Source organism: Scleropages formosus, chromosome 24 (assembly GCF_900964775.1).
Source record: "Scleropages formosus chromosome 24, fSclFor1.1, whole genome shotgun sequence".
Classification (NCBI taxonomy): Eukaryota; Metazoa; Chordata; class Actinopteri; order Osteoglossiformes; family Osteoglossidae; genus Scleropages; species Scleropages formosus.
The window spans coordinates 5,566,833-5,591,342 of record NC_041829.1 but is presented as its reverse complement, the minus strand read 5'-3'; the positions used below and the strand labels follow the sequence as shown (position 1 = coordinate 5,591,342).

Below are 24,510 nucleotides of genomic sequence, written 5' to 3'. Positions count from 1 at the left end.
CTGCCCCCAACAGCCGGGGAGGGAGGCTATCTGATTTCAACAGCTTGCCGGAGACCGTCACCAAATTACAGTAGCAAATAAAAAGACGACGATCACTGATTATGTAATTTGTGTAATGCTCAAATAATTTTTAATCGCTTATGTCAAATGCATTAATTAGCAGGGGAAAGTAACCTCTAAGCATTTGCATTAGTAAGAACCTAGAGAATGTAGATATGCATTTCATATGCACTACTTGTGCTGTGTAACCCACGTTTAATACAAACAGTTTCTAAGTATTGTATACATTTAATGCATTCACAGTGCTAAGAGAACCTGGGATCAGAAGGTAAAATGATAGCAGCACCGTGTGACTTTCAGAAGCACAAATGCGCATTGCTGCAGTATACTGTGTATCGGGTTCACCAGTGTGTGAGTGACAGAGAGAGAGAGTGTGTGTGTGTGTGTATGTGTGTGTGTTCCACTGATGTATGGATGAGTGACCCATTGAATCCATTGTAAGTATTATATCTAGCAGTGTAAGTCACCAAAAAAGGCGTGTGGGCTGATAACACATAGAGTTCATTGGAAGTAGCTTTGAAGAAAAGAGTCCACTAAATGAATAAATGTAAATATTCACTTTTTTTTCACGTTTCCCCGATGACCTAGTTGCATTGTGTAAAGTTCACCTTGCTCCGCTGACGTTTGGAATCGTCATCGTGGAGAGTAATTTATAGACGGTCCCTTGGGCAAATGGCGCGCTCTTTGGAAGGAAACGGCGCTGGAACAATCTGGACATCATCATCGATCATTAATTCTTACAATATTCATTCTCTTGCCAACTAGATTGGTTGGTTTGACAGATAAGCAACTAAATACATTTTTATTCCATGGAATACAGACGCCAGCCAGGACTGACAGTTCTACTAGTTAGTTTTGGACAGTTTCGCAGCGCAGCGTGTTCCGGTCCATAGACGGGTTTACTAGCTATTTGTTAAATAAAAGTTATAAAGTACGTATGCATCGTATATTTGATATATTTTCAGTGGTGTAGGTACCGTACTGCATGTCTCCATTGGACACAAGTTCTTGCCTCAGTTGCTGCGGACATGGTGGAAGCTGTCGACTCCCGTTTCCCCTTTCCCTTCGAGCCCTACACCATCCAGAAGGAGTTCATGGAGGCTTTGTACCGGACCCTGGAAGATAGCAAGATTGGCATTTTCGAGAGCCCTACAGGAACCGTGAGTGTGTGCTGGAGCTTAATTTACGTTTACATTTATTTATTTTGCAAACTGGCTTCTTCCAACCGATGCGCATCCCGGGAAAAAAAAAAAAAAAAAAAAGAATATGAATGCATTACGTCAACAGGAGGAGAGACCCGGATGTAGACACGTGATTCTATAGTTAGTGGTTACTCACATTCCGCCGTGTGTACATCATGAGTAGCTCCATTAAGCCTTAAGGTTTATCCATTCAGCAATTTCTAATCACAGCGTTCTTAAACAAACATTTCCACGTTTATCATGCTCTCCTGAGATCGGGGGAGAAGTGAGTTTGAAAGAAGTGACTTTTGAAAGTCCTACTCAATGTAGAGAGAGAGAGAGAGAGAGAGAGAGATTCAGCAGCTGTGAGGGACCACGTAGGAGCCAGAGCCGAAAGCATTTGTACTTTTGATTTTGGACTTTACATGTATTGAACCACCACACAGTGAATTTCACACTGAGATTTCTTCATTAGTAGGTGAGGAACAGGGATTTCACTACAATCCTGTGCAGTGAAGGTCGCACTCAGGGGCAGCAGGTAATTTAGGGCCGTTGCCTTTCAATCTAAAGGTTGCTGATTGGAATCCCTTCTCCTTTTCTTGTAACCTTGCTTGAGGGACATACCATAAACTGATACAGCAAGAATACCCTGCTGTAAAAGTGGGCAAATTACAGTAAACTTGATTGTATAACATTGCAAGGGTGCTGCTGTTAAGGGTTTAGTAGTTCACAAAGAGTTATATTGGACAGGACTGCCTCAAATCAGGCCTGGTTATAATCAAGTAGAAGACTGATTACCCCACTTAGTTACATAGTTAAAGTTAGAAATCAATTACTTTTCAACACCCATGATCTCCTATTTTATTATTCACCACACCAAGGAAATTACATATGAACAACACCTGTCACTTTTTCCCCTGTCAGGCTCCACTCATATGCAGTATAACTGGATCTGACAAAAGGATCGGATCAAATTTAATGTGGGGGAAAAAAAAGCTGCAAAAATAAAGGAAACTGGAAATGGGACAGATACTTTTCCCATAATATTTTATGAAGTATTCGAAGAATGTCCTGAAGAATACTATATTACATATATTCATCTGATTTTTATATCCACAGTGATTTGTGATGGGCGGCACGGTGGTGCTGTTGTCTCACAGCGCTTGAGTGGTATGAGAGAATGTGGGTTTGATCCCTGCTCAGTCTGTGTGGAGTTTACATTTTCTCCCCGTGTCTGCGTGGGTTTCCTCCCACAGTCCAAAGACCTGCTGTTCAGTTTCCCCCATAGTGTATGAGTGACACAGAGAGAGGGTGTTTCACTGATGTATGGATGAGTGACCCATTGTAAGTAGCGTATCTAGCAGAGTAAGTCACTACGGTGAATAAGGTGTGTGGCCTAGTAACACTACATAGTATCCATTGTAAGCCGCTTTGGAGAAAAGCGTCTGCTAAGTAAATAAATGTAAATGTAGATTACTTACCCAATTATACAGCTGGATAAATTTTACGATAAGCAATTAGGGTCAGTGTCTTGCTCAAGAATACTACAGCTGGAGATGGGATCCAAACCTGTCACCACGCTACCAGCTGTCCCCTTATTAAGGTTATAAAATTCTTTTGTTGTACCAGCCCCATGTGTACTTGCTTAGTAAACACATTCTAACAAGGTTAATTTGTCTGTATGGAATCACCCCATTAGGCAGATTCCTGTTGTGAGGAAGCTGAAGTACCATTATTTCTTTGGGTAAAAGTAATTTGTTCCTAGGTAGAAAAATGTCACGTAAAATGAAGTATTTGTGAACTACACAACAATATTGTAAATGCACTTATGAGAGGAAGCACATGGGAGGACTGAAAGAAAGGCTCTTGCCTGTTTTTAAACACCACTCTTTAAATTTTTTAACTGTTTTTATGGAGCTATCCTCATTCCAGCTTGTAGACAGCCTCAAAGCTGCAACAGAGAGACTTGCTTTTTTCTAAAGTCTTCTGGCTGAAATTACATAATACAGAAAACTGGCTTTCTTTTATTATTAATCAATTTTGTTGCCTGTGCATTTTATGATTGTTTCCCTCTTTTAACTGTTTTGTACCAATGTGCCGGGCAGCCTGAAATCCACACAACAACTGTGTTGCACTGGGACTGAATTGTTCCTTCTAAAAGCTGCCACCGGGCAAACTGACATGAGAACAAAGGCAATCGAGTTTCTTATATTAACCCTTTTCCACCTGTTGTGGAAAGAAAATAACCATTTAACAAGTAAAAATGCCATTCCATTCCACTGAGTAATAAACCTGTTATTTGAAGTAGGGCATATATTTTTATAAGTTATTGAAACAGGCCTGTTACATAAGGGCTGAGTGTACTTTTTCTATATGATGTAATGTATACCTATGGGAAGTTCTTGTGGTGAAGAAGGTGAAAAGCATTTTATCCTGGATGTGGTGAAGCATGAATGTTTTAAAAAGAAGATTGAGCTAACTGCATTGTTTGTCATGACAGTCATAGCCACCCTGTTATTTCAACGTGTTTCAGGGCAAGTCCTTGAGTCTGATATGTGGAGCTCTCACATGGCTCCAGGATTTTGAGGAGAGGAAGAAGCAGGAGGCAGCACGCCTTCTTGAGAACAGGGCAGACACAGTGGCTGAACACCCTGCTGAGAAAAAGCTGACCCCCGGGCAAGATGGCTCCTCCTCTTCGGAGCCAGACTGGATCACGGCCTTCGTGCAGAAGAAAGCAGAGAGGGATCTGGTGGACAAGCTGAAGGTAGCCAGTCATGAAAGTCAATACCAGTCCAGAAATGCTTTAGCGGTCCGGGGGCAGTCTGACTGGTGGATCCGTGCTGGAACAGAGAGTGGCTGCTATTCTTGTGCCACCTTCCACTGACTGGCCAGATATGAGCGTCTTTAGGAAGAGCATAAATCTTCAGGTCATTTGAGACTGTCTGGCTCATACAGGCCGATATGTGCTCTGTGACCTTGTGCCAAACGTCCATAAGGCTTAACACATTTAATGCCGAGAGGTTACTTGTCAGGCGCAGGCCGTTTAAGCAATATTTCACTTTATGAAGCATGGACTTGTGCAGTATTTTGAACACCTTGTAATTTAAATTTTTATTTCTGTTCTCCGTTCAGGAAGAGGAGATTAAGAGAAAGAGGCGAGAGGAACGATTGGAGTTGATACGACAAAATGTTCAGCTGAAGTACGCCCTGAAACGCAAGGTACCCAGCAGGCAGTCCCAGAAGGATTTTAGCATAAGTTCTGCACATGGGAATATGTTAAAAATAAAAAGAAAATTAAAGTTGCTCAGCCTTTTTTAAGTTGTGACAATGAATTGAAATGAATACGTTGGAATGGTGACAATGATCAGCCAAAACATGTAGGTACTCTTTAGGCCAAACCGTTCAGGAGGGACTTTTGAAATAAACAATATTATATTTATTAATATTAAATAAACAATTTTGAAGTAAACAATATTTAATTATTTTTATGGTCACAATAAAAGTAGATGTGAACTTTTTTGATTGCAGTCTGTGTGTCTACAAAGATGTTGGTGTAGGGGGAGTCGGCATGAGTCAGTCTGAGAAGTCAATATATTGTACATATTTTCAGAGCATTTATTTTAGTGCTTTTAGTTATATTACACTATTGAGTGACTGATCAGGGAGTTTCCTCTCTGCTTTTAAATAAACTGTGTAATGAGTCATAAAGTTTCTTTATGATTGGTGTAGGTAGATACAGCTATTTTCCATAAACAGTACATTTTTAGAGTTTTTATTCCAGCTGGAAATGGTACACAGGAGGCACTTTATTTCTTGGAGTACTCATATATCCGGAGGGGGTCTTGAGGAGTTGTGGGGGATGATGGGTAGTTGTATAACACCTACTTGGGCATATATATCTCCAGAGTGATGAGGATGAGGAAGCAAGACAGCTCCTGGAGCTCAGTAAGGAATGTGCAGAAGAAGAGCAAGGGGCAGGGCTTGAGGATGGGGAGGAGGAGCTTCTAGTTGCTGAATATGAAAGTGATGATGACACTAAGCCAAAGAACAGGTGGGTGTCTTGCCGAATGGGGGCAGGTGTTGATGGTATTAAATATAGTACTTATTAAAACTTATTTAATTCCTTGTCTCTTGCCGGTAGTATTCAGTACAATACTTTTCCCATTTTTTTAAATGTCCCATGGACAGTAGTAGTGATTAAAGCTTTCATTAAAATAATTATGATTTGGAACTTCCATCTGTGATATGTTAATTGACCGTTTCCTCAGTTTTCAAAAATGTTGTGAAAAGCAGAGGAAAATCTCCTTTAGCTGTTGCACTCGTCTTTGCATAAATTAATCAGTACAAAATAAAAAGTGTGACTGCCCTTCTGATTCTAAGTGCACATCAGTACACAAAATGGATCTGTGTTATATCACTGTTCAGAAGGGAATATAATTGAAGCAATCTGGATATGAATTGGTGCAGAATTTAGAAAGACAAATGACGTTCAGGGAACGTCCGTGTTTGAGAGTGAGTTATTGTTTAGATAAACTAGGCTAATTTTGTACCTTTCGCAGAGGGGTAGAGCTTTGAGCTTAACTATGCTCTGTTCTTCTTGCTAATGTATGGGTCTGTTCATTTTATCAGTATGTTAGTCTGCTTTTGTCTGCATTGCTTTAGTTGTCACTGTATGTTCTATGTGTAACTGTTCTGTAGGTTTGATGATGAGGATGATGAGGATTTGGAGGAAGAACATGTGACCAAGGTCTGTGAGTGCCCTTCTGAATTCTCTGTCCATTCGCTCTTGTTTAATTTTCGTTATGTACAGTTAATGGATGTTTAAGAGCTGAATGTCAGATCAGAATGGACTGATGGCAGAACCAGCTCCTGATATTCCTTGCATTCAGATCTACTACTGTAGCCGCACCCACTCCCAGCTGGCCCAGTTTGTACACGAGGTGCAGAAAAGCCCTTTTGCTGAAAACATCAGCCTGGTCTCCTTGGGATCTCGGCAGGTAAATAGCGAGGCCTCCAGGAGATCATTGTCGCTACCTTCAGCCTCAGTGTTAGCAGAAGAACTGGAGCTGTTTCCGTTTAGTTAAGCGTGTCTCTCAACCAATAGAGCTAAATTTTGAGAAATAAAATAACACTTTAGTAGCCAAGAGTGTTTGCTCAAACAAGGAACTTGATGTGGGGGATACTTATTCAAGCACATTTACCATATGAGAGCAACGTTAAAGTAACAGTACTCATCAAGTAACAAAGAAAGTACTATAAACATACAGATAGTGTTATAGTTATTTACAGGAATGTGTATGAGCACATTCATAGAAATAGCAGCATCAGAGACTCTTCAATACAGTGAAAGCCATGCCTGTTAGCACCATGTACTGTATTCCCTTAAGCTAATCAACCTCTGAAGTGTATATTATTATCCTCACCACATATGGATCTACATTAAGATTCTGGTGTTGGTATTCAGCACCTAAACTGACAGATTAGTTAAGACACTGCTAACACAGTAGACATCCTCAACTACTATTACAGTTTTTAATATTTAATTTCCAGTTGGATTTGACGTTACTACTAAAGGTTGGGACTGAAAGCCTTGAGTAGGACCTCATGTCTTCATCTTCTGCATGCAGAACCTGTGCATAAATGAGGAGGTCCGGAGGCTAGGGAGCGTGCAGCTCATCAATGATCGCTGCATGGAGATGCAGAAGAACAAGCACGGTGAGAAAATATTTCTTTCAGGTGTGGAGGGGGTTTATGCTACAATAGGCGTGATGATCAGAGAGTTCAGCCTTGGAGGATGTATTGATTTTGCCCACGTTGTGTGTGACTGCAAAACTGGTACACTGGGTCCTCAATTTATGAGCACAGTTGGGATTGGAAGTCCATTTGTAATTAACTTGCTTGTAACTCAAACATTACTTTTACCACTAAGACAATGCTATAATATTAAAATGAAAAAAAATACTATAACACTTTCATCCAATCATTATCAGTAACCTCTCGTTCTGTATCGGTCATAGTGTTCTGCTAAATGCTAAAAACATAAAGTGTGATTCATGGTAGACCTTGCATGTGACCCCACTACATTACAGTGCAACTCTTACCTTAGCTTAAAATCGCATTAAAACGAACACTTGTATAACATTACATAAATAAAAAGTAGTCATCTGTGTAACCTCCCATTGAGTGCTGTTGACATAAACGTCCAGTTTTTGTCAGATTCTGTCCACTTTCAACTTTCTTCTATATGCATGGTCAAAACTGGTTTAAAAATAGATGTTCTTCAATTTATTTACAGTTAAAACTCTTTTATAAAGCTGTTATAAATCCAAATAAACTGTAAGACTTTTCATTTGAAAATTTTTATTGACTTCAAGCCACATTGAAATGGGAACTAATTTAAAAAGACAGAAAATAAAAATATATTCTCTGAACAATTCCTGTTTATTGTTGATCATTGATGGGGGGTGCGGTGGCACAGTGGGTTGGACCACAGGCCTGCTCTCCAGTGGGTCTGGGGTTCGAGTCCCGCTTGGGGTGCCTTGCGGTGGACTGGCGTCCCGTCCTGGGTGTGTCCCCTTCCCCCTCCGGCCTTACGCCCTGTGTTACCGGGTTAGGCTCCGGTTCCCCGCGACCCCGTATGGGACAAGCGGTTCTGAAAATGTGTGTGTGTGTGTGTGTGTGTGTGTGTGTGTGTGTGTGTGTGTGTGTGTTGATCATTGACTGAGTCATCCTATAAACACACTCAGCATTCCTCATCTTGATTTAAATCACTGCCACTCAGGAACAGCAAACAACGGCTGTAAACACTGTGGAGGCGAGGTGAATAAGGTGGACTCGTGCATTAAGACGGTCTCTCGCGTCTCTTTTGTTCCTGTGCTCTCTGAATGTGTTTTATTCCCAACTAACAGCTGGACATGTAAACACAAGTGGCTTTAACTCTGCTGCAAACAGAATGCTTATGCAATAAAATGATAAAGAAAATGCTATTAAAGCTAAACCAGGAAAAGTCTGTATCTTCAAGAATTCAGAACTTCAATGTTCCTAAAGTGAGAAGTCGGCATAATTGTCTCGCTTTGTGCTGAGCTATTTCAGTGGGTGTCCATATTTACGTTTACATTTATTACTTTGTTTATATTTGTTGTTCTTATTGCTCTGCCTTGCAACGTTAGCAAACAGTCTGAATATCCAACGTTTTAAGATGTACAATACAGAAATGTGCAGTGGAACAAGAAGATGGGTTGTCCACCTTCCTGCCTTTTACATGGAGAAGGCCAGAATAAGAAATGCTTGGATGACCTTTGAAGTCGAATGTTCCCCTTTCCTTCTCTCCCTAGGAAAGGCAGAGAAGTCCTCCGGTGGGGAGCCCAAGCGGAGGCGGAGCAAGCCGAAGGCAGTATGTCCCTTTTACAGACACGAGGCCCTGCAGGGTCTGCGGGATGAGGCGCTGGTCAAAGTTCGGGACATAGAACAGCTGGTGGCCCTGGGTCATGAGACCAAAGGCTGCCCCTACTACGGGGGCCGCCTGGCCGTGCCTGCCGCACAGGTTAGTGCGCTTTTGGGGGCTCGCATCCTACACCCGGCTGTTCCCATTCAGCCTTACACCCTTCTCTCCACACTATCTTGTGCCTTTCAGCTGTTTAGTCACACAGGTAATGGGCACAGTGTTAGTCCCGAATGCTCTTGTGGCGGCACGGTGGCACATCGAGTAGCGCTGCTGTCTCACAGCGCCTGGGTGGTGCAAGAGGACATGGGTTTGATCCCTGCTCAGTCTGTGTGGAGTTTGCATGTTCTCCCTGTGTCTGCGTGGGTTTCCTCTGGGTGCTCTGGTTTTTTCTCACAGTCCAAAACATGCTCTTCAGGTTCATCCATAGTGTGTGAGTGACAGAGAGAGTGTGTTCCACTGATGTATGGATGAGTGACCCAGTGTAAGTAGTGTATCTAGCAGTGTAAGTCACCGCGGTGAATAAGGTGTGTGGGCTGATAACACTACATAGAGTTCATTGGAAGTTGCTTTGGAGAAAAGTGTCTATTAAATAAATGTAATGTTGTGAAATGTTTAGCAGGTGTGCAATGCATGTTTTAAACCAGCACTGTAACATTCTGCAGCTGTGTGCTTGGTCAGTTCAGGAACCTTCCGTAAGTTCATAGTTAAAAGATCTTCGCACTTGCAGCATCTATACGTTAATCTCAGCGTGTTGCGTGCTTACATCCCAAGTTCAGTGTGACCCAGATGACTCCTCCAGTCTCGGGGTCTTGCTGCAGCTTCACGTCTGCTCCCATCGAGTGCTGAGCTTGTCTTAAGTGCTGCTGTAACAATGTTCTCTGTGCAACCCTGCCAGCTAGTAGTGCTACCCTACCAAACCCTGCTCCACGAGGCCACGCGTCGAGCTTCCGGGATCCGACTCAAGGACCAGGTGGTCATCATTGACGAGGCACACAACTTGACCGACACCATCACCTGCATCCATAGTTCAGAGGTGACGGGGGCACAGGTAGGGTACGCTGAGACTCCAGGGGCCTCCCTTATAGTAACTGGTGGATCATTCCAGAGTTTGGGCACTGTATACTGAGAGGCATGCCCTTATACCTGACTTCTTACTGACCTTGGGAGCTCTGAGATAGCCAGCATGTCAAGATTGTAGAGAACACTCAGTGATGATTAGTAATCATCAATAAATACACACACACACTGTCTGAAACCACTTGTCCCAAGCGGGGTTGTGGCGAGCCGGAGCCTAACCCGGCAACACAGGGCGTAGGGCTGGAGGTGGAGGGGACACACCCCAGACGGGACGCCAGTCTGTCACAAGGCACCCCACAGAGGACTCAAACTCCAGACCCGCTAGAGAGCAGGACCCAGCCAAGTCCGCTGCACCACCACGCCCCCTCATCAATAAATATTGATTCTTAATTAATAATGTCACTTAAGTAACTTGTACCAAGACCTTTAACAGCTTTACATGTGAAAAAGGAGGTATAACCCTTGATTTCAGCCCTGAATTTAACAGAAAGCCTTTTTGAAGACTTAAGAACCAATGTTATTCCTTTATATAGTGTCCTGTCATTTTGTGTTTTTGAGCTACTGTGTTACTCTAACACTGGACCACTTACACTATGTGGTTTACACTGAGCTAATGGAGCTTTCTTCTGTCCCGCAGCTTTGCTGTGCCCATTCTCAGCTGTCCCAGTACGTGGGACGGTACAGGTGAACAAGCCTTTTCCTTCAGTTTTTCTGGAGCGTAATTGTAAAGTGCCACCACTATTGGAAATGTTCCTGTTGTCTTAGTATGAAATGTAAAAAAAGAATAATATTCATCCGTATTTCTCCATTTGAATTTTTACAGCTAAAACAAGTTACCTCCAGCTCAGCTAAGTAATGCACAGACTGATTCAGTAGTTACTGCCAGAAGAGTGGAGGATGAACGAAAGAGCTTGTTGTTTCTTAGAATAACGATGAGAATTTGAAAGTAAACAGGATATTAGTCCACCTTTATATGCAGGACTTATTGACATCAGTTTCCCACTGGAATTTGGCTTCAGGGTCTGATGTTCTTGTTGGTGTCAAGGAAATTAAATGAACTGATGACCTGTTTTGGTTTTTTGGGACCCGTGTTCTTCTAGAGTGTCACTTTTAGCCACAGAATCTTTCTTTAAATGAAATTTTTCAAGAATTTATGAGAATTTTTGCTCGTACATATAAGGAACCCTATATTAAGAGATTTTAATTCTGTTTATTAACAAGAAAAATACATAGATGTTCTACAGTAGAACATCTTAGGAAATTACCGAACATAGTCATTGCAAGATTCTAGAAGGTACCAGAACATTCTAGAAAGCATCAGATCCTGAAATTACTTACGTAATTGACATCGCTTAGTTTATTCATGGTATATGTTCTGGAAAGTATTTATTTGACATTACTTCAATAAATAAAGAATACTTTTTGAAAACATTTATATTAACATGTTTCAGTGATTGGTTTTTCAAGGCTCTATATGCTGTGTTGTTCTTCAAATCAAGCTGCATTTACCCTCACAGCCACAAGGTGGTGGCAGAGCTGACAGCGAAATGTAGGGGTAGCTTTTAAAGGTTTTCCATCGAGGATTTTGGTCTTGTTACAAGTCATATAAATACGTGCATTATAATTCATCAAGCTGCTGTTTATGAAGTGGCTGCTGCAGAAGAGAGCAGGAGTGTACGTGAGGCTCTGTCATTCTTAGCTTTGAATAATTTTTCAGTGATGAGTATTTCTCAGTGTTGTGCGGGGAATTTTTATGATGCACTTGACGGAGGGTGTAGAGTGGCTCCGACGTGACTGTCTATGCCTGTGTCTCACCGAAGGAATCGTCTGAAAGCCAAGAACCTGATGTACTTGAAGCAGATCCTGTTTGTGGTGGAGGGCCTGGTTCGCGTGCTCGGAGGTGGGAAGAACATACCTCAGGGTCATGCGGAAGCCTGTCCTTTCTGTTTGGTGCCAGTGCAAGAAAAAAAGATGGGACGTTGAATGTGATTTGTTAGCGTTAGAAACGCATCTAACACATGAGCCACTTTTGCCACTTCTTGCATTCTGCAAGTGCAAAAAAACTTATATTTCATACATCAGCTTCTGTCCAAATAAAAAGTAACCTTACATGCCTTTGTATTTATGGATCCAAGCATTGATCTTATTGATCTGCTGTGTTTTCCAGGGAAAGTTGGTCAGAACCCACAGAACCAGGTGACCCAGTCAGGTAAAGTGACATCCAGCTTTAGTGAGCTGTGACGCTCACTGACCCCATTTAAAGCACTGATGAGTATTACTGAAAATGAGAATTTCTTTTTGTTTGCAGGAACAGAAATGCTGACAATCAATAACTTCCTCTTCAAAGCCCAGATAGACAACATTAACCTCTTCAAGGTAATCCAGCATCTGAGCACCATCTACTGATAATAAAGTTTGCAATGACTTTAAAAACAAAAATGCTGCCTGTAGCTTATTGGTTATGTGATTATGTTGGGAACAAGAAATGTAAAAACTTTATATTGTTGTATATAAAGTAACTTTAATGGTTTCGGAAAAGCATTTATTGCTGTCCTCTGCACATCAGTTTAAAAGAAATCTAGTTTTAAAAATTCAGTCCATCTTTCTGCAACAAAAGAGGGCTTATTGGATGTAACAGAAAAAACTGGACTGCACTGATGTTCTTTAGAAAAACTGCCCTGTCATATTTTTTTCTGTTAATCCACAGATAAGTGCATTTAACTCCTTTTTTTTTCTTTCTCTGGTGAAGATTCAGAGGTACTTTGAGAAGAGTCTTATCAGCAGAAAGGTAGGGGCTGGAATTATATATTATATATAATATATAAAATAAAAAGAAGACTCAGTTATTTGTTCTGCACTCCTAAAGATTCACTGTAGTTTCTGACAGGTTCCAGACCTTTGGAACTCACAATAAAAAGAGAGCAAGTGTTTACTGGAAGAAAAAAAAAAAACTTTTTTTGTTTGTTAGTGAACAAACGGGCTGGATAGTGCTAATATTTGCACCAACAAAGCTGAGATGACTAACGCCACACATGTTTATAGGGCAAATCAGTTAGCAGTCAGCATCTAATAGGAGTTTAGGGAGATTATATGTTCTTATTTTACATTAGCGTTCATTTTAATGAAGCTTGGCCTTTAACTAAAAATAGTCTTTTGTAAAGTATATTTTATTTATTATAGTTATGTCTAAAATTTTCCATCATAATGCATGAATGAATTGAAGAGCATCTTTAACCTTTTACTCACTGAGATTTGGGGGCAAAACTGCTTCTGGAGTTATGAACTTGCTGATTTATTAATAGCACTCTTGTCTCAGTTGTGTTTGTAAGTTGAAGACCCACGAAGTAGCACACACACACTCCCATTCACTCACTGTCATAATCTCAAAGGTCAAAAAAAGTACAGCTGTTCATCAGTTCATTTCATTTCACTTGACACTGAGACAAACTTGAGACTGATTTAGACCCTGTCCCAGCACTTGTGTTGTTGAATGATGGTACAGTCTAAAAAAGTTCTGAACGTGTAAAGTGTTTATAGAACAACTTTTTAGAGGACGCGCGTGGATTCTTGCAGCTCATTGAGCGTGTGTGTGAGCTCAGCCTGGGCAGCTGTGCTATTTACACATAGCACCAGCAATGCAGGCTGCTGCAGTGCAGTGTCACTGCGCTCCTCTTCTCACTGTCCTTGCTGGCTGCACTTGTGCCCAGCTCTTTGGCTTTGTAGAGAAGTACCAGGGTAACGGCGTGAAGGTGAGCCTGTCCAGTAAGGAGAACCGCAGGACCGAGGGCCTGAGCCACTTCCTGCAGTCCCTCCAGACTTCCCAGCCGACTCCCATGGGTATGTAGGCTCTCAGTTGTATTTCATGCAGTCTGCTTGGGGGGAGGCGTCTCCTCAATAATGCTTCACTGACCAGTTGCCTCAAAGGGCTGCAGACTCCTAAGTTAAACCACAGTTTGCACCAGAGGATAAGTACCACTCACCCTTAACGGTGTCGCAGCGCTGGTTCCTCCTTTCAGATGTCATATTATTTCAGTGGTCACTCCCCTACCACTGAGTTGTTTCTACACCCCATCCAGGGTGCTGCACACTTCACCGTGTTTCCATCACTTTGCATGTACATCTCACTGGCTGCTCCCTGACTTCTGCAGCAGCTACGTGGACTTCATATTGGGAAACACATTAAATATAAACACCAGAAAAGGAGAGCTTGGTTTAGGATGAACATTTAACTTTATGAAGTTTTTGCAGCTGTAGCAAACTCTCAGTCATGCTTTTTATTACTCAGACTGCTCGCTCTTCAGATCCCAGTGACTACCGCTGTGAATATGAAGGCCATTCTGATCCTTCTATAGTCATAAACATCTGTGCTCCTTCACATTGGAAAGCCGTTTGAAACGGGAACTGGCAATTTTGACTTTGTCTTCCCTCCTTCTGCTTAATTGGTGAATTCCAGTGCCTTATTTGTCATGCTTGGAGATTTCTGCCGTGCTTGTTTTAAAGAGCTGTGTGGATGTGGAGGGAGTCTTAACTCGGGCGTGATGACAGCATGCTCCCCAATTTCTGAGTTCAGTGCTTCACTTTAAGATTTCAGTACTTTTTAAAAAAAACTTTTTCTAGGGTTTCATTAACCAGACTAAAAGCTTTGATGTGTCCTCCTCAATACAGTATACATTAGTGGTATAATGTTAATAGAAAAGAATTTAAGCCAGACTGCTGAAAAACGCTTCTGACAGTTGAAAAAGTTAGATTTTACCCCGAGTTTGCAAATGTCTGTTAACTTTCCTTGTTTTGACTACATGCATTTTTAAAGCGGTTTTTTTTGTCTTCTCTTGTAGTACCAACACCAGACCAGAAGGTGGCAGACGAAGAAAAACAAATCAGCATGGCCTCCCCTATGATGCAGGTCGAAGGGTTCCTCTTTGCCCTCACTAATGCCAATAAAGATGGGCGACTCGTGATCCAGCGACATGGTGTGTGCATGCGTGTTTTTGCGTGTGCTCTTGAGAAGTCATTGCTTTGGGTTGGTGGTCAGCTGCTACATCTGATATTGTGTATTGGCAACAGTCAAACACTAAAAGCGAGTTGTCTTTTGTGGAAGGTTCTCTAAATGCCAGTCTGCATTTTTGCTGGTTTTAACGGTCAAACTGCCGATCAACACTATTAGCCCTAATGAGATGCACTGGCGTCCTCTACAGGAACGCTGGCTCAGTGCAGTCTCAAGTTCCTCCTGCTCAACCCCGCTGTCCATTTTGCTCCGGTGCTGAAGGAGTGCAGGGCTGTCATCATTGCTGGAGGCACCATGCAGCCTGTAAGTGCTGGATTTGCACTGGACCTCAGTGAAAGAACACTGCTCAGTGGTGTGGGAAGACGGTGACCTGTTTGTGGTCTTAGACGCTATATGGTTTTTTGGAGGGGGTAGTGCTTGTTCTGGGTGGAGAACGAGAGGGCATAGGGTGGAGTGACCTGTTTGTACCCCTGGCAGGTGGCGGACTTCAAGGAGCAGCTTCTGCTGTCGGCAGGCGTGGCTGTGGATCGCATCACCGAGTTCTGCTGCGGTGAGTACCGGGCTGGGAGGAAAGGCACACACAGAGCATGCTGCAACGGGACCCACTGTAATGCTCTGGTAGCCTGACCTCAACCTCAACCCAGCCTTTTATAACCTTTGGTGTAAAATACAATATCTCTTTGGGACTGGTTTCCACACAAAGCTCTTGAGTGTCATCAGCGCAAGTTTCCTTCAGAACTGAGTGATTTTGAAAGTTGGTTTTTCTGTAATCTGCTAAGTGGTGTTCCACTGCCAATGTTGTGAAACCTGGGTTTGTTTCTAGAGTGAAAAAGCATTGTAGATGACACATGGACAACTCTCCTAGTTTAGAAGTCATTGCTTCTAGTGGGGCTTGACGGTGGTGTGCTGCAGGTTGGCCTGGTGCCACTGACAACGGGAACTGAAGAAACAGATGGAGAGACAATTGAGAAGTTGGCTTCTGTTGAACTGCACGCTGGTGCCGCGGTCATGTGGATGCTGCAAAAGGCTTGAGAAGTTGCGAGAGGAGCAGCGGTTTGGTTAACCTCTCTGCTATCCATTTTGCAGGTCATGTGATTCCACCAGAGAATATCTTACCTATAGTCCTGTGCAATGGCCCCTCCGGTCAGGAGCTGGAGTTCACGTTTCAGAACAGAGAAACTCCACAGATGGTAGGCATTGGGAGAGGTTTAGAAAGGAGATCAAGATCTCCATTATGTCTGTTGTTTCCAACAGAAAATATCTTATTGATAACAGAACCCATTTGATATTGTGCATTAAATATTTCACACTCTTAACGTATAACTTTATACACAGGGTACTCTCTTTACGAATACAACTGGGACTGGAAGTAACTTCTGAACTCGATTTGTTTGTAAATCCAACTACTATATCACAGCCAGTAGAAGCATAATAGTAGAGACATACCTTGATGTATTTGCTGGGTATCTTCTGTAGATGTCTTGGATATAGCTATAATAAATAAAATAAATAAATAAGACCTGAATTTTAACATTTTCGTTAACTTTGAGCACCATTGAATTGAAGCTAATTTAAAACAAATGAAAATTAAAACATATCTTCTCCACAAATTCTTGTTTAATGCAAACTGTTGACAAATTCATGCCATAAATGGGCAGTGTTCCTCATCTTGTTATTGATCGCCACACTCAGAAACTCTAGTCAAGAGCTGTAAACACATGGAAAGGAACTGAATTAATGTGGTCTCATACTCCTACTCTGTTTGGGTGCCCTTTTACTGCCAGCTTAATTTCTAGATACAGAAATGCAGGTCTTCTTTGTAACAATTTTTTATTTTTTTTAATCAGACAACTGAATAAACAAAATAAAGGATAATACTACAAAGGGATGATAATACAAAATAGAGGAATAAATGGAAAAGCATTCATATCATTGACAATTTCTAACTTTGTAACTCAAGGTCACAGTGTGCATTTCCAACATGTAAGTGGTGACTTGGTAGGCATTACTGTCTGTTTAAATCCATTATGTGTTGTTATTAAAGGAACAGTTGATTTGGGGGGGTTCCGGGGTAATGGGGCATTTGGGCAGCTCTTACCTCTCTGCCTGGCTGTCTGCGCAGATGGACGAGATGGGCCGGGTGCTGGCCAACCTGATGAATGTGGTGCCGGGGGGTGTGGTGTGCTTTTTCCCCTCCTATGAATACGAGCGCCGGGCCCTGGCTCACTGGGAGAGCACCGGGATCCTGGCACGACTCGCTGCCAAGAAGAAGGTACGGCCCTGTTTGTTACCATGGCAGCAGGCGATATCATTTACCAACAGATTGCAGTCGCTTTCAAGCTGGGTATCTGGCAATGCAGGTTTTACTTAGGAGGCGAGAATGGAAATATGCCATTTGGCAGTGCTGTAGCTACCAGAAAACAAGATTCAGACCAGTGTGTAAGAATGCTTACACAATGAGAGTGACTTCGGTCCTCGGTCCCTCGGGTCAGGTGGCGTAGAGAGGCTCTGTATGGCTTTTCATCGCTGCTGAACGGCTGTCTTGCCTTGCAGATTTTCCAGGAGCCTAAGAAAGCCAGCCAAGTCGAACAGGTGCTTACGGAGTACTCAAGGTGCATCCAGGTGCGAATATGTCCAGGCCCTCCCATGTTGCTAGGCAACCGTTGTATCTATTGATGTTGTTTTTTGTTTTCCCTGCAATTTTCTTGACCTTGGCTTTCAAAGTTGATTAGGAGTGAGTAAAAACATCCTACCCATACCCAAAATAAGTTATGGTACATTGCCATTGTGTTGCCTAGTTGTTTGACTCTAATGAGCCGCATTAGGATTTATCCCAAAATAAACAGGACAGACAATGGATGAAGAACTGTGAAGCTGCTGTGCTCTCAATAGAGTCTGGGCAGATAATTGTGCTCTGAGATGAGCGCTGATGCCCTACTGTGCTAATGGCTATGGTGACCCTCCTCCCCCAGAACTGCAGGCAGGTGGGGGGTGCTCTGTCAGGAGCCCTGCTGTTCTCCGTCGTTGGCGGAAAGATGAGCGAAGGCATCAACTTCTCAGACGATCTGGGCAGGTGGGTCAACCTGGTGCTCCAGGTGCTCCCATGTGGAACTGGCAGGAACTCTGCACCCCCATTTTTCATTCTAGCCTTTACATGGCAACACAAATGATGCAACCAGTATCTGTTATCCTACAGTAATTAATCAGGATCCAGACTCAAATCCCACTTCCTGCTATAGGACCCTTGAGCAAGGTACTTACCCTAAAATACTCCAGTAAAATGACCCTCTGTATAAATGGCTAAATTATTGTAAGTTACTTTTGAGAAAAATGTCAGGTAAATACATAAATGTCACAAATCCCACATGCAAAATAAGTATTGGGTGAATCTTGTTTTCTTCTCACACCATAAGCTGTACCTGAATTTGTTACGTTTACAAAGCGATTTTATTTTTATTTTGTATTATGTATTAAAACATGTATTCTTTATTACTTTGCCAGATGAAAACAATCATTTGGCTTTGAAAGTCCCTGAGGCCTCCTTTTACTCTCTGCTTGTGGACACTGACATTAATATTTAGGTGTACTCCCATGTTTGCAACAGAGAAGTTTATTTCTGAAGGAGGGCCAGAATCGACTTAGTGCGCCTTTTCAAACTTAGTGCAACTGAATTCAAGTGGAAGGTGTAACCTGACCAATTGGAAGGCTCGAAAATGCATTAGGCTCCTCCCATCAGATTAAGGGCCCAGAACTTTCTCTCACCGAAAGACTAATTTCCACTTGAGATAGATGAGTGGCCGCCGCTGAATTAACACTGTGACCTGAACTACATGCTCATCCCTGCTTTTAATGTCTCCGGATTGTTCCCACGGAGACTGGTCTTATCTCCTCGTACCCCAGAAGAGCGAGCCCTGTCTCTCCTCAAGGCACACTAGCTGAAAACTAATTACCCCTAATTACCCATGTGCTCTTTTTTCCTTGAAACTGTTCATCCGTCATTGTGATGCTCCGAATGTGAAATGCTTCAGTGTTCTCAGGGCTGAAATGGGAATAGCGGTTGTGTAAGAAAGGAAGGCTGGAGAATGGATTATAAAGCACTTATTCCACAGTGTGTGTGTACTCTCATTTCTGCTGTTCAGCTCTTAGACAGCAGTCAAGTGGTTAGGGTGCCATGTCAACCAGATGGCACTGCGCAGATGCAGGCGAGTAGGTCTTCCAGCTTGCTGACGGGCTCTGGTGTGTGTGGGCGGGCAGCACGGTGGCACAGTAAGTAGCGCTGCTGTCTCACAGTGCTTGGGTGGTGCAAGAGGACATGGGTTTGATCCTTGCTCAGTCTGTGTGGAGTTTGCATGGGTTTCCTCCGGGTGCTCCGGTTTCCTCCCACACCCCGAAGGCATGCTGTTCAGATTCCCCCATAGTGTGTGAGTGATACAGAGTGTGTGTGTGTTCCACTCATGTATGGATGAGTGACTCATTGTAAGTAGTGTATCTAGCAGTGTAAATCACCTTGGTGAATAAGGTGTGTGGGCCGATAACACTACATAGTGTTCACTGGAAGTCGCTTTGGAGAAAAGCACCTGCTAAATGAATAAATGTAAGTGTGTGTATGTGTGTATTCAGGTGTGTTGTCATGGTGGGAATGCCATACCCCAATATCAAGTCCCCTGAGCTCCAGGAGAAAATGGCCTATCTGGACAAGCATATGGTGAGTGGGTATGGAACCAGCTGAAGAATCCAGAGATCTTACCTTTTATAAATCTATAACTGTTCTCTATGTGGTATTATTATTTATTAAACTGTCACCAATTAATATTTAGCACTTCTTCTGTGTTACTTTTTAATGCTCATATTACTTAGGCACTACTTACTATGTTATTTTAATGTTATATTAAATACGTCTGAATCAACATCCGCCATGTCAACTTCCTTGTATGCAAATGTCCTTGACCAATGCAGTGATATCTTACGTCCATCGTGGCTGTAGAATCGGCTAATTTAGTTTCTCGAAGTGTAAGATGACACACAGTGAATTCTCAGCAGTCAGTCTTGTAGCTCACACATTTTTTGGTTTTTTTGTGTGATGTGTCGGTCTGCAGCCGCAGGTGGGGCGGCAGAGTCCTGGCAAGGCCCTGGTTGAAAACCTCTGCATGAAGGCTGTCAACCAGTCCATTGGTGAGGATCCAAGAGGGCTGGTGTGGTGGTGGGCTGTCTCACTGCGTGTGTGTTCTAGTCTGTAAGGGCACCGTCTTCATCTGCCATCCTTCAGGGAGGGCCATCCGGCACCGGGGCGATTACGCCTCCATTCTCCTGCTGGACCGGCGTTACTCCCGACCCACCACGCTCCACAAGCTTCCCGAGTGGATCAGAAGGAGCACGCGTGTTCAGCCCACGTTTGGGCCTGCCTTTGCCAGCATCCGAAAGGTGAGTCTGCCCTCATGGCCTGCAGCCAAGCTACTGACTCCCAGACCTTCAGAGAGCTCAGTTTCAACATTTTCCTTTTTGTTCCCGAAGTGTCGCTATTAATCTGAATGTGTTACAAGCGGGCTAATGGGTACCATAGTGGTTAGAGCTGCCGCCTTGCACTGGAAGGACCCAGGTTTGGAGCTGATCTCCTGTGTTCGTACTCTTGGGCACGTCACTTACCCAGAATTAATACAATAAAAGTTATGCCTACTAGACAAGCAAAGGATCTGCCATCTGATAACTACAAGACCCAATAAGTCCTTACCCTCTAGCAAAAGCGCCACGTTCCACCACCTCTACCTAATTGGTTGTCACAACTCCTTATTGGTTCAAGATCAAAAGTTCTTGGTTTTGTCTCTTATGTGGTGGAATGAACTGCCTCTCGCCATCAGAGCTGCTGAATTCCTTTCAGCATTCAAGAAGGGTCTCAAAACATGATTTTTCATACCCACTTCTCTCTTGATCTCCTTACAGCTCCATAAATTTGCATCACACCATCTGTCAAAATCACATTAGCATTTCATATCTCGCTCAATTCTATAGATAGCTTCTTGTGTAATGCGCACCACCCAAAGCAGTGCTATTGAACAGACTAACTGTGCTTCTGCAAGTACATCTCTGTATCTAGAGCTCTTCTCCTGTTGTGAAATGTACGTTTGTTTGTTGAGTTGTTTCTCATTCTAGAGAAGTTTCTGCTGTATGAATGAAGATAAATGTGTTGCCTGTATCATTAGACCCCACGTACACAAGGCAGCAGTTTCGTCTTGTGTCGCTTTCTGATGGACAATAAACAATGCACTAGTGTGTTAGTGAGTTGTGGAATTATTTTTTTTCTTCAACCTGCCATTTGGTCTCTCTTCAAAGAGGTTGAAATTTATCTAACAAATAAACAAAATGGGTGAACTGTAGCTATGTAACAAAATTATAACCCTTCCTCTTTTGACCCTCAGTTTTTCTCAGAGAAGAAGCAGCAGCAGTGATTTGCCGGGTGTGGCCTGTAGACCTGGCAAGGGGACGGTCACCTGTTCCAGGATGAGAAACTCACACTATTCCTGTTTCTCAACGGAAACTGCAGTTTCCACTGTACACTGGGCAGATGGAGAGCTGTAATTGCGCTGTGATTTGTTCCAAAGGGTGCAGTTCTTCATAATTTACCTCATTATGCCTAGAAGTTTTTTGTTGCACATTTCTTACTTATTGTAAAGTTTGTTACTGTTAATTATTCTTGTTGTTTTTTTCACCGTTGGATCTGTGCTTTTTTCATTATCTAATCTTTATTGATGGATGTTGTTATTCTGAGATTAAATTATATCTGTGTGAAATAGTGAAACACAAATATAAAATGAAAATTCCATTTTCATTTTCCTTCTACTCACTTAATTTCTTTTCAAAAAAGTTGTGACAGTTTTCCTTTATATTACCAATGCAAACTATGAATATGAATGTCTTTTGCAGTTCATGCAGCTTTGCTGTGTTTTAATAAAGAAAATATTCAAATTACCACAGAATGGTATCATTGGTACCAGTAGAAGCTGAATTTCCGGTTGTGGGTTCTTTTTTTTTTAAAAACTCTGTTGGCTTGTCTTTTGAAACATTACAGTTCAACAGCAAATACCCTTAAAATTTTTGTGTTTTTTTTTTTTTTTTTTGGAAAAACTGAGGAAATAGGGGTTGAAAAGCACGGAGACAAAAATACGCATTAAGCCTCCAGTCACCATGATGCTTAGTGTACGTACTAAGTAGATGCTATTTCACAGCCAATGCTTATAAATAAGCCTTCCTGCATCCGGTGCTCCTGCCCCGCAGGACTTGGATTAGCTAATAATTCCCCTTTAAATGTTCACTGGCTGAATGGCTGTCTGGTGCCGCTCTCTGTCAGTGGTGTTTACGTATTTGTTTCATGTCATTTACCGTCGCTTAGTCCCTGCCGAACCCTTCTTGTATTCCAGATGCATTCCAGGATCAGTGTAAATATATAAAAGCAATCCCTGGAATAAACTGCGATCTCGTCGCCAAATGTTGCTAAAAGCTGGTTTGGCAGAAAATGTTGGCGGGCATCAAGACTGATTTTGTTATCTTGCTTTCAGAGAGATGACTGCCTAAAAGGCGTAATGGCATCATGGCACAAAGACAACTTCTTAATCTGAAAAGCTGTAGCTGATGAGAGATCATCAGTTGGAGGAATGAAGTAAAAGCCAAGGAGCTGTGGCTATACATGGCACATGCATATGTGGAGATGGCCTTGGGTTCGGTGGCCCACCGTATGCACATGAGCTCATCTTTATGTCACAGGCAGGAAGTCATTCATCAAATGCTCTCCATCATCAGGTCCTTCTGCAAAGCCATGGGGCCCATCACAATTGTGCCCATCTTTCAAAGATGGAATTGTTATTCCAAAATCTGTTCTTATTTGGGCCAGCAGATAGTGTGGTGGTTGCAGGTCATGGGCTCAAATCCCATGTCCTGCTGTAATACCCTTGGGCGAGACGCATGCCCTAAATTGCTCCAGTTAAACAGCCCAGCTGTATAAATGTATAAATAATTGTAGGCAGCTTAACACTGATAGTCCCTTTGGAGAACAATGTCTTAATGTTTTCTTTTTGTGTACTTGCAATTTTTTTTTTCTTTTTTTTTTTTTGCAGAATGAATATCATTTATGCAAACAGACATTCGCTTGTGGTAAAATACACTAAAACAGAATAGGAGTGTGGGACCGGATTGATTTGACTGGCTTCTGCAGTGTTTGCAGCCTGTGTCTGATGTTCCTGAGTACTGGCGATCAATCAGAAGATGGAGAATAAATTAAGGTCGGTCGGTCCATCCGACTGAACTGCTCGCCCCACACGGGGCACAGGGAACCAGAGCCTAGTCCGGCACACAGGGCGCAAGGCCGGAAGGGGAGGGGACACACCCAGGACGGGACGCCAGTCCGTCGCAAGGCACCCCAAGCTGGACTCGAACCCCAGACCCACCGAAGAGCAGGACCCGGACCAACCCACTGCACCACCGCACCCCCCTTCCAATAAGTTAAGGTATGTCTATTATTATGCTTTAATAGATTGTATATGACACACACACATCTTCAGAGCCGCTTGTCCCATATGGGGTCACGGGGAACCGGAGCCTACCCGGCAATACAGGGCGCAAGGCCGGAGGGGGAGGGGACACACCCAGGACGGGACGCCAGTCCGTCACAAGGCACCCCAAGCTGGACTCGAACCCCAGACCCACCGAAGAGCAGGACCCGGACCAACCCACTGCACCACCACATCCCCCTTCCAATAAGTTAAGGTATGTCTATTATTATGCTTTAATAGATTGTATATGACTCTGCATGGATGACTGGCTAAAGAAAATTAAAGTCCTAAGTCAATTTTTCGTTTAGTACAGCTTTATTTACATTTATCTGATGCTTTTTTCTGAAGTGATTTGCAGTGTTAATCTACTTACAATTATTTACCCATTTATACAGCTGAGTAATTCATACAGGAGCACTTCAAGTAACTTACTCGAGGATACTATAGCTGGGAATCAAACTTGCCACCTTTTGGTCAAAAGGCAGTAGATCTAACCACTACACTACCAGCTGTTCCCTATTTCTTTGTTTAAGGCTTTTGCAAAAACTAACCTTTGAATAAATTGCAGGATATCTGTACTATTAGGCTTTTATTGGCTGTGATGGAGTAGTTTCATTTATGAACAAACAAGAGTTACATATTTCTGGTCCCAATGACAACGCAGCTTCCGGCAGCTTGCCTTCACTCCCCTCTTTTTCTCCATTTTTTCCCCCCATTTCTTCATATCTTTTTTAGGGTAAACACTGAAAAATGGGTAAAAGCATCATGTTGCTCTTTATACATCACGCATACGAATATACTATACTGTATGTAACCACACACACACATACTCATACATTTTTTCACTCATGCAGGTAACAGATAAAAAGCCAAAAGATGAAAACAGTGTAAAGAGAAAAGGTGGACTTGTACCAGTGGAAGCTATGGGTAATGGAAGAGAAGGTCCATTATCACAGCACTAGCAGAATTTCAGTACTTCATCCTCCCCTTGATTTTACCTTGCTTTGAATAAGGAACCATTATAAGAACCAATTTAACATCTGCTTTTGTGACTTTCTACTTCCATTACTGGCCTGAAGATAAAATATAATATTAAATGTATTCCACACTTATGAAAAGATTGTTCTTAGTGCTCTCAGAAAAACTTTGAAGTAGATTTTTTTTTTGATGAAGTATCTAAATAATTTTTTTGGCCATGCATAT

At 42.5% G+C, this 24,510-nt stretch overlaps 1 protein-coding gene across 2 annotated transcripts; it reads left to right on the top strand.

Annotated features, from left to right (window-relative positions):
- The first annotated feature begins 66 nt into the window (after positions 1-66).
- On the top strand, positions 67-21,584 carry ddx11 (DEAD/H (Asp-Glu-Ala-Asp/His) box helicase 11). Of its 2 annotated transcripts, none has more exons than XM_018755950.2 (27): positions 67-103; positions 1,078-1,220; positions 3,775-4,005; positions 4,374-4,460; positions 5,147-5,292; positions 5,940-5,988; positions 6,131-6,238; positions 6,869-6,956; positions 8,576-8,784; positions 9,581-9,733; positions 10,400-10,446; positions 11,583-11,662; positions 11,930-11,971; positions 12,071-12,138; positions 12,512-12,550; positions 13,470-13,599; positions 14,598-14,732; positions 14,958-15,070; positions 15,245-15,317; positions 15,854-15,957; positions 16,890-17,039; positions 17,321-17,389; positions 17,740-17,840; positions 19,388-19,472; positions 19,864-19,939; positions 20,034-20,188; positions 21,181-21,584. In XM_018755950.2, the coding sequence occupies exons 2-27, from the start codon at positions 1,089-1,091 to the stop codon at positions 21,208-21,210; spliced, it is 2,700 nt and encodes an 899-aa protein (XP_018611466.2). In that variant the 5' UTR covers positions 67-103; positions 1,078-1,088; the 3' UTR covers positions 21,211-21,584. The 2 variants fall into 2 exon arrangements, with proteins under 2 accessions (XP_018611466.2, XP_018611465.2); XM_018755949.2 differs by lacking the exon at positions 67-103 and adding an exon at positions 613-991.
- Positions 21,585-24,510: the final 2,926 nt, after the last annotated feature.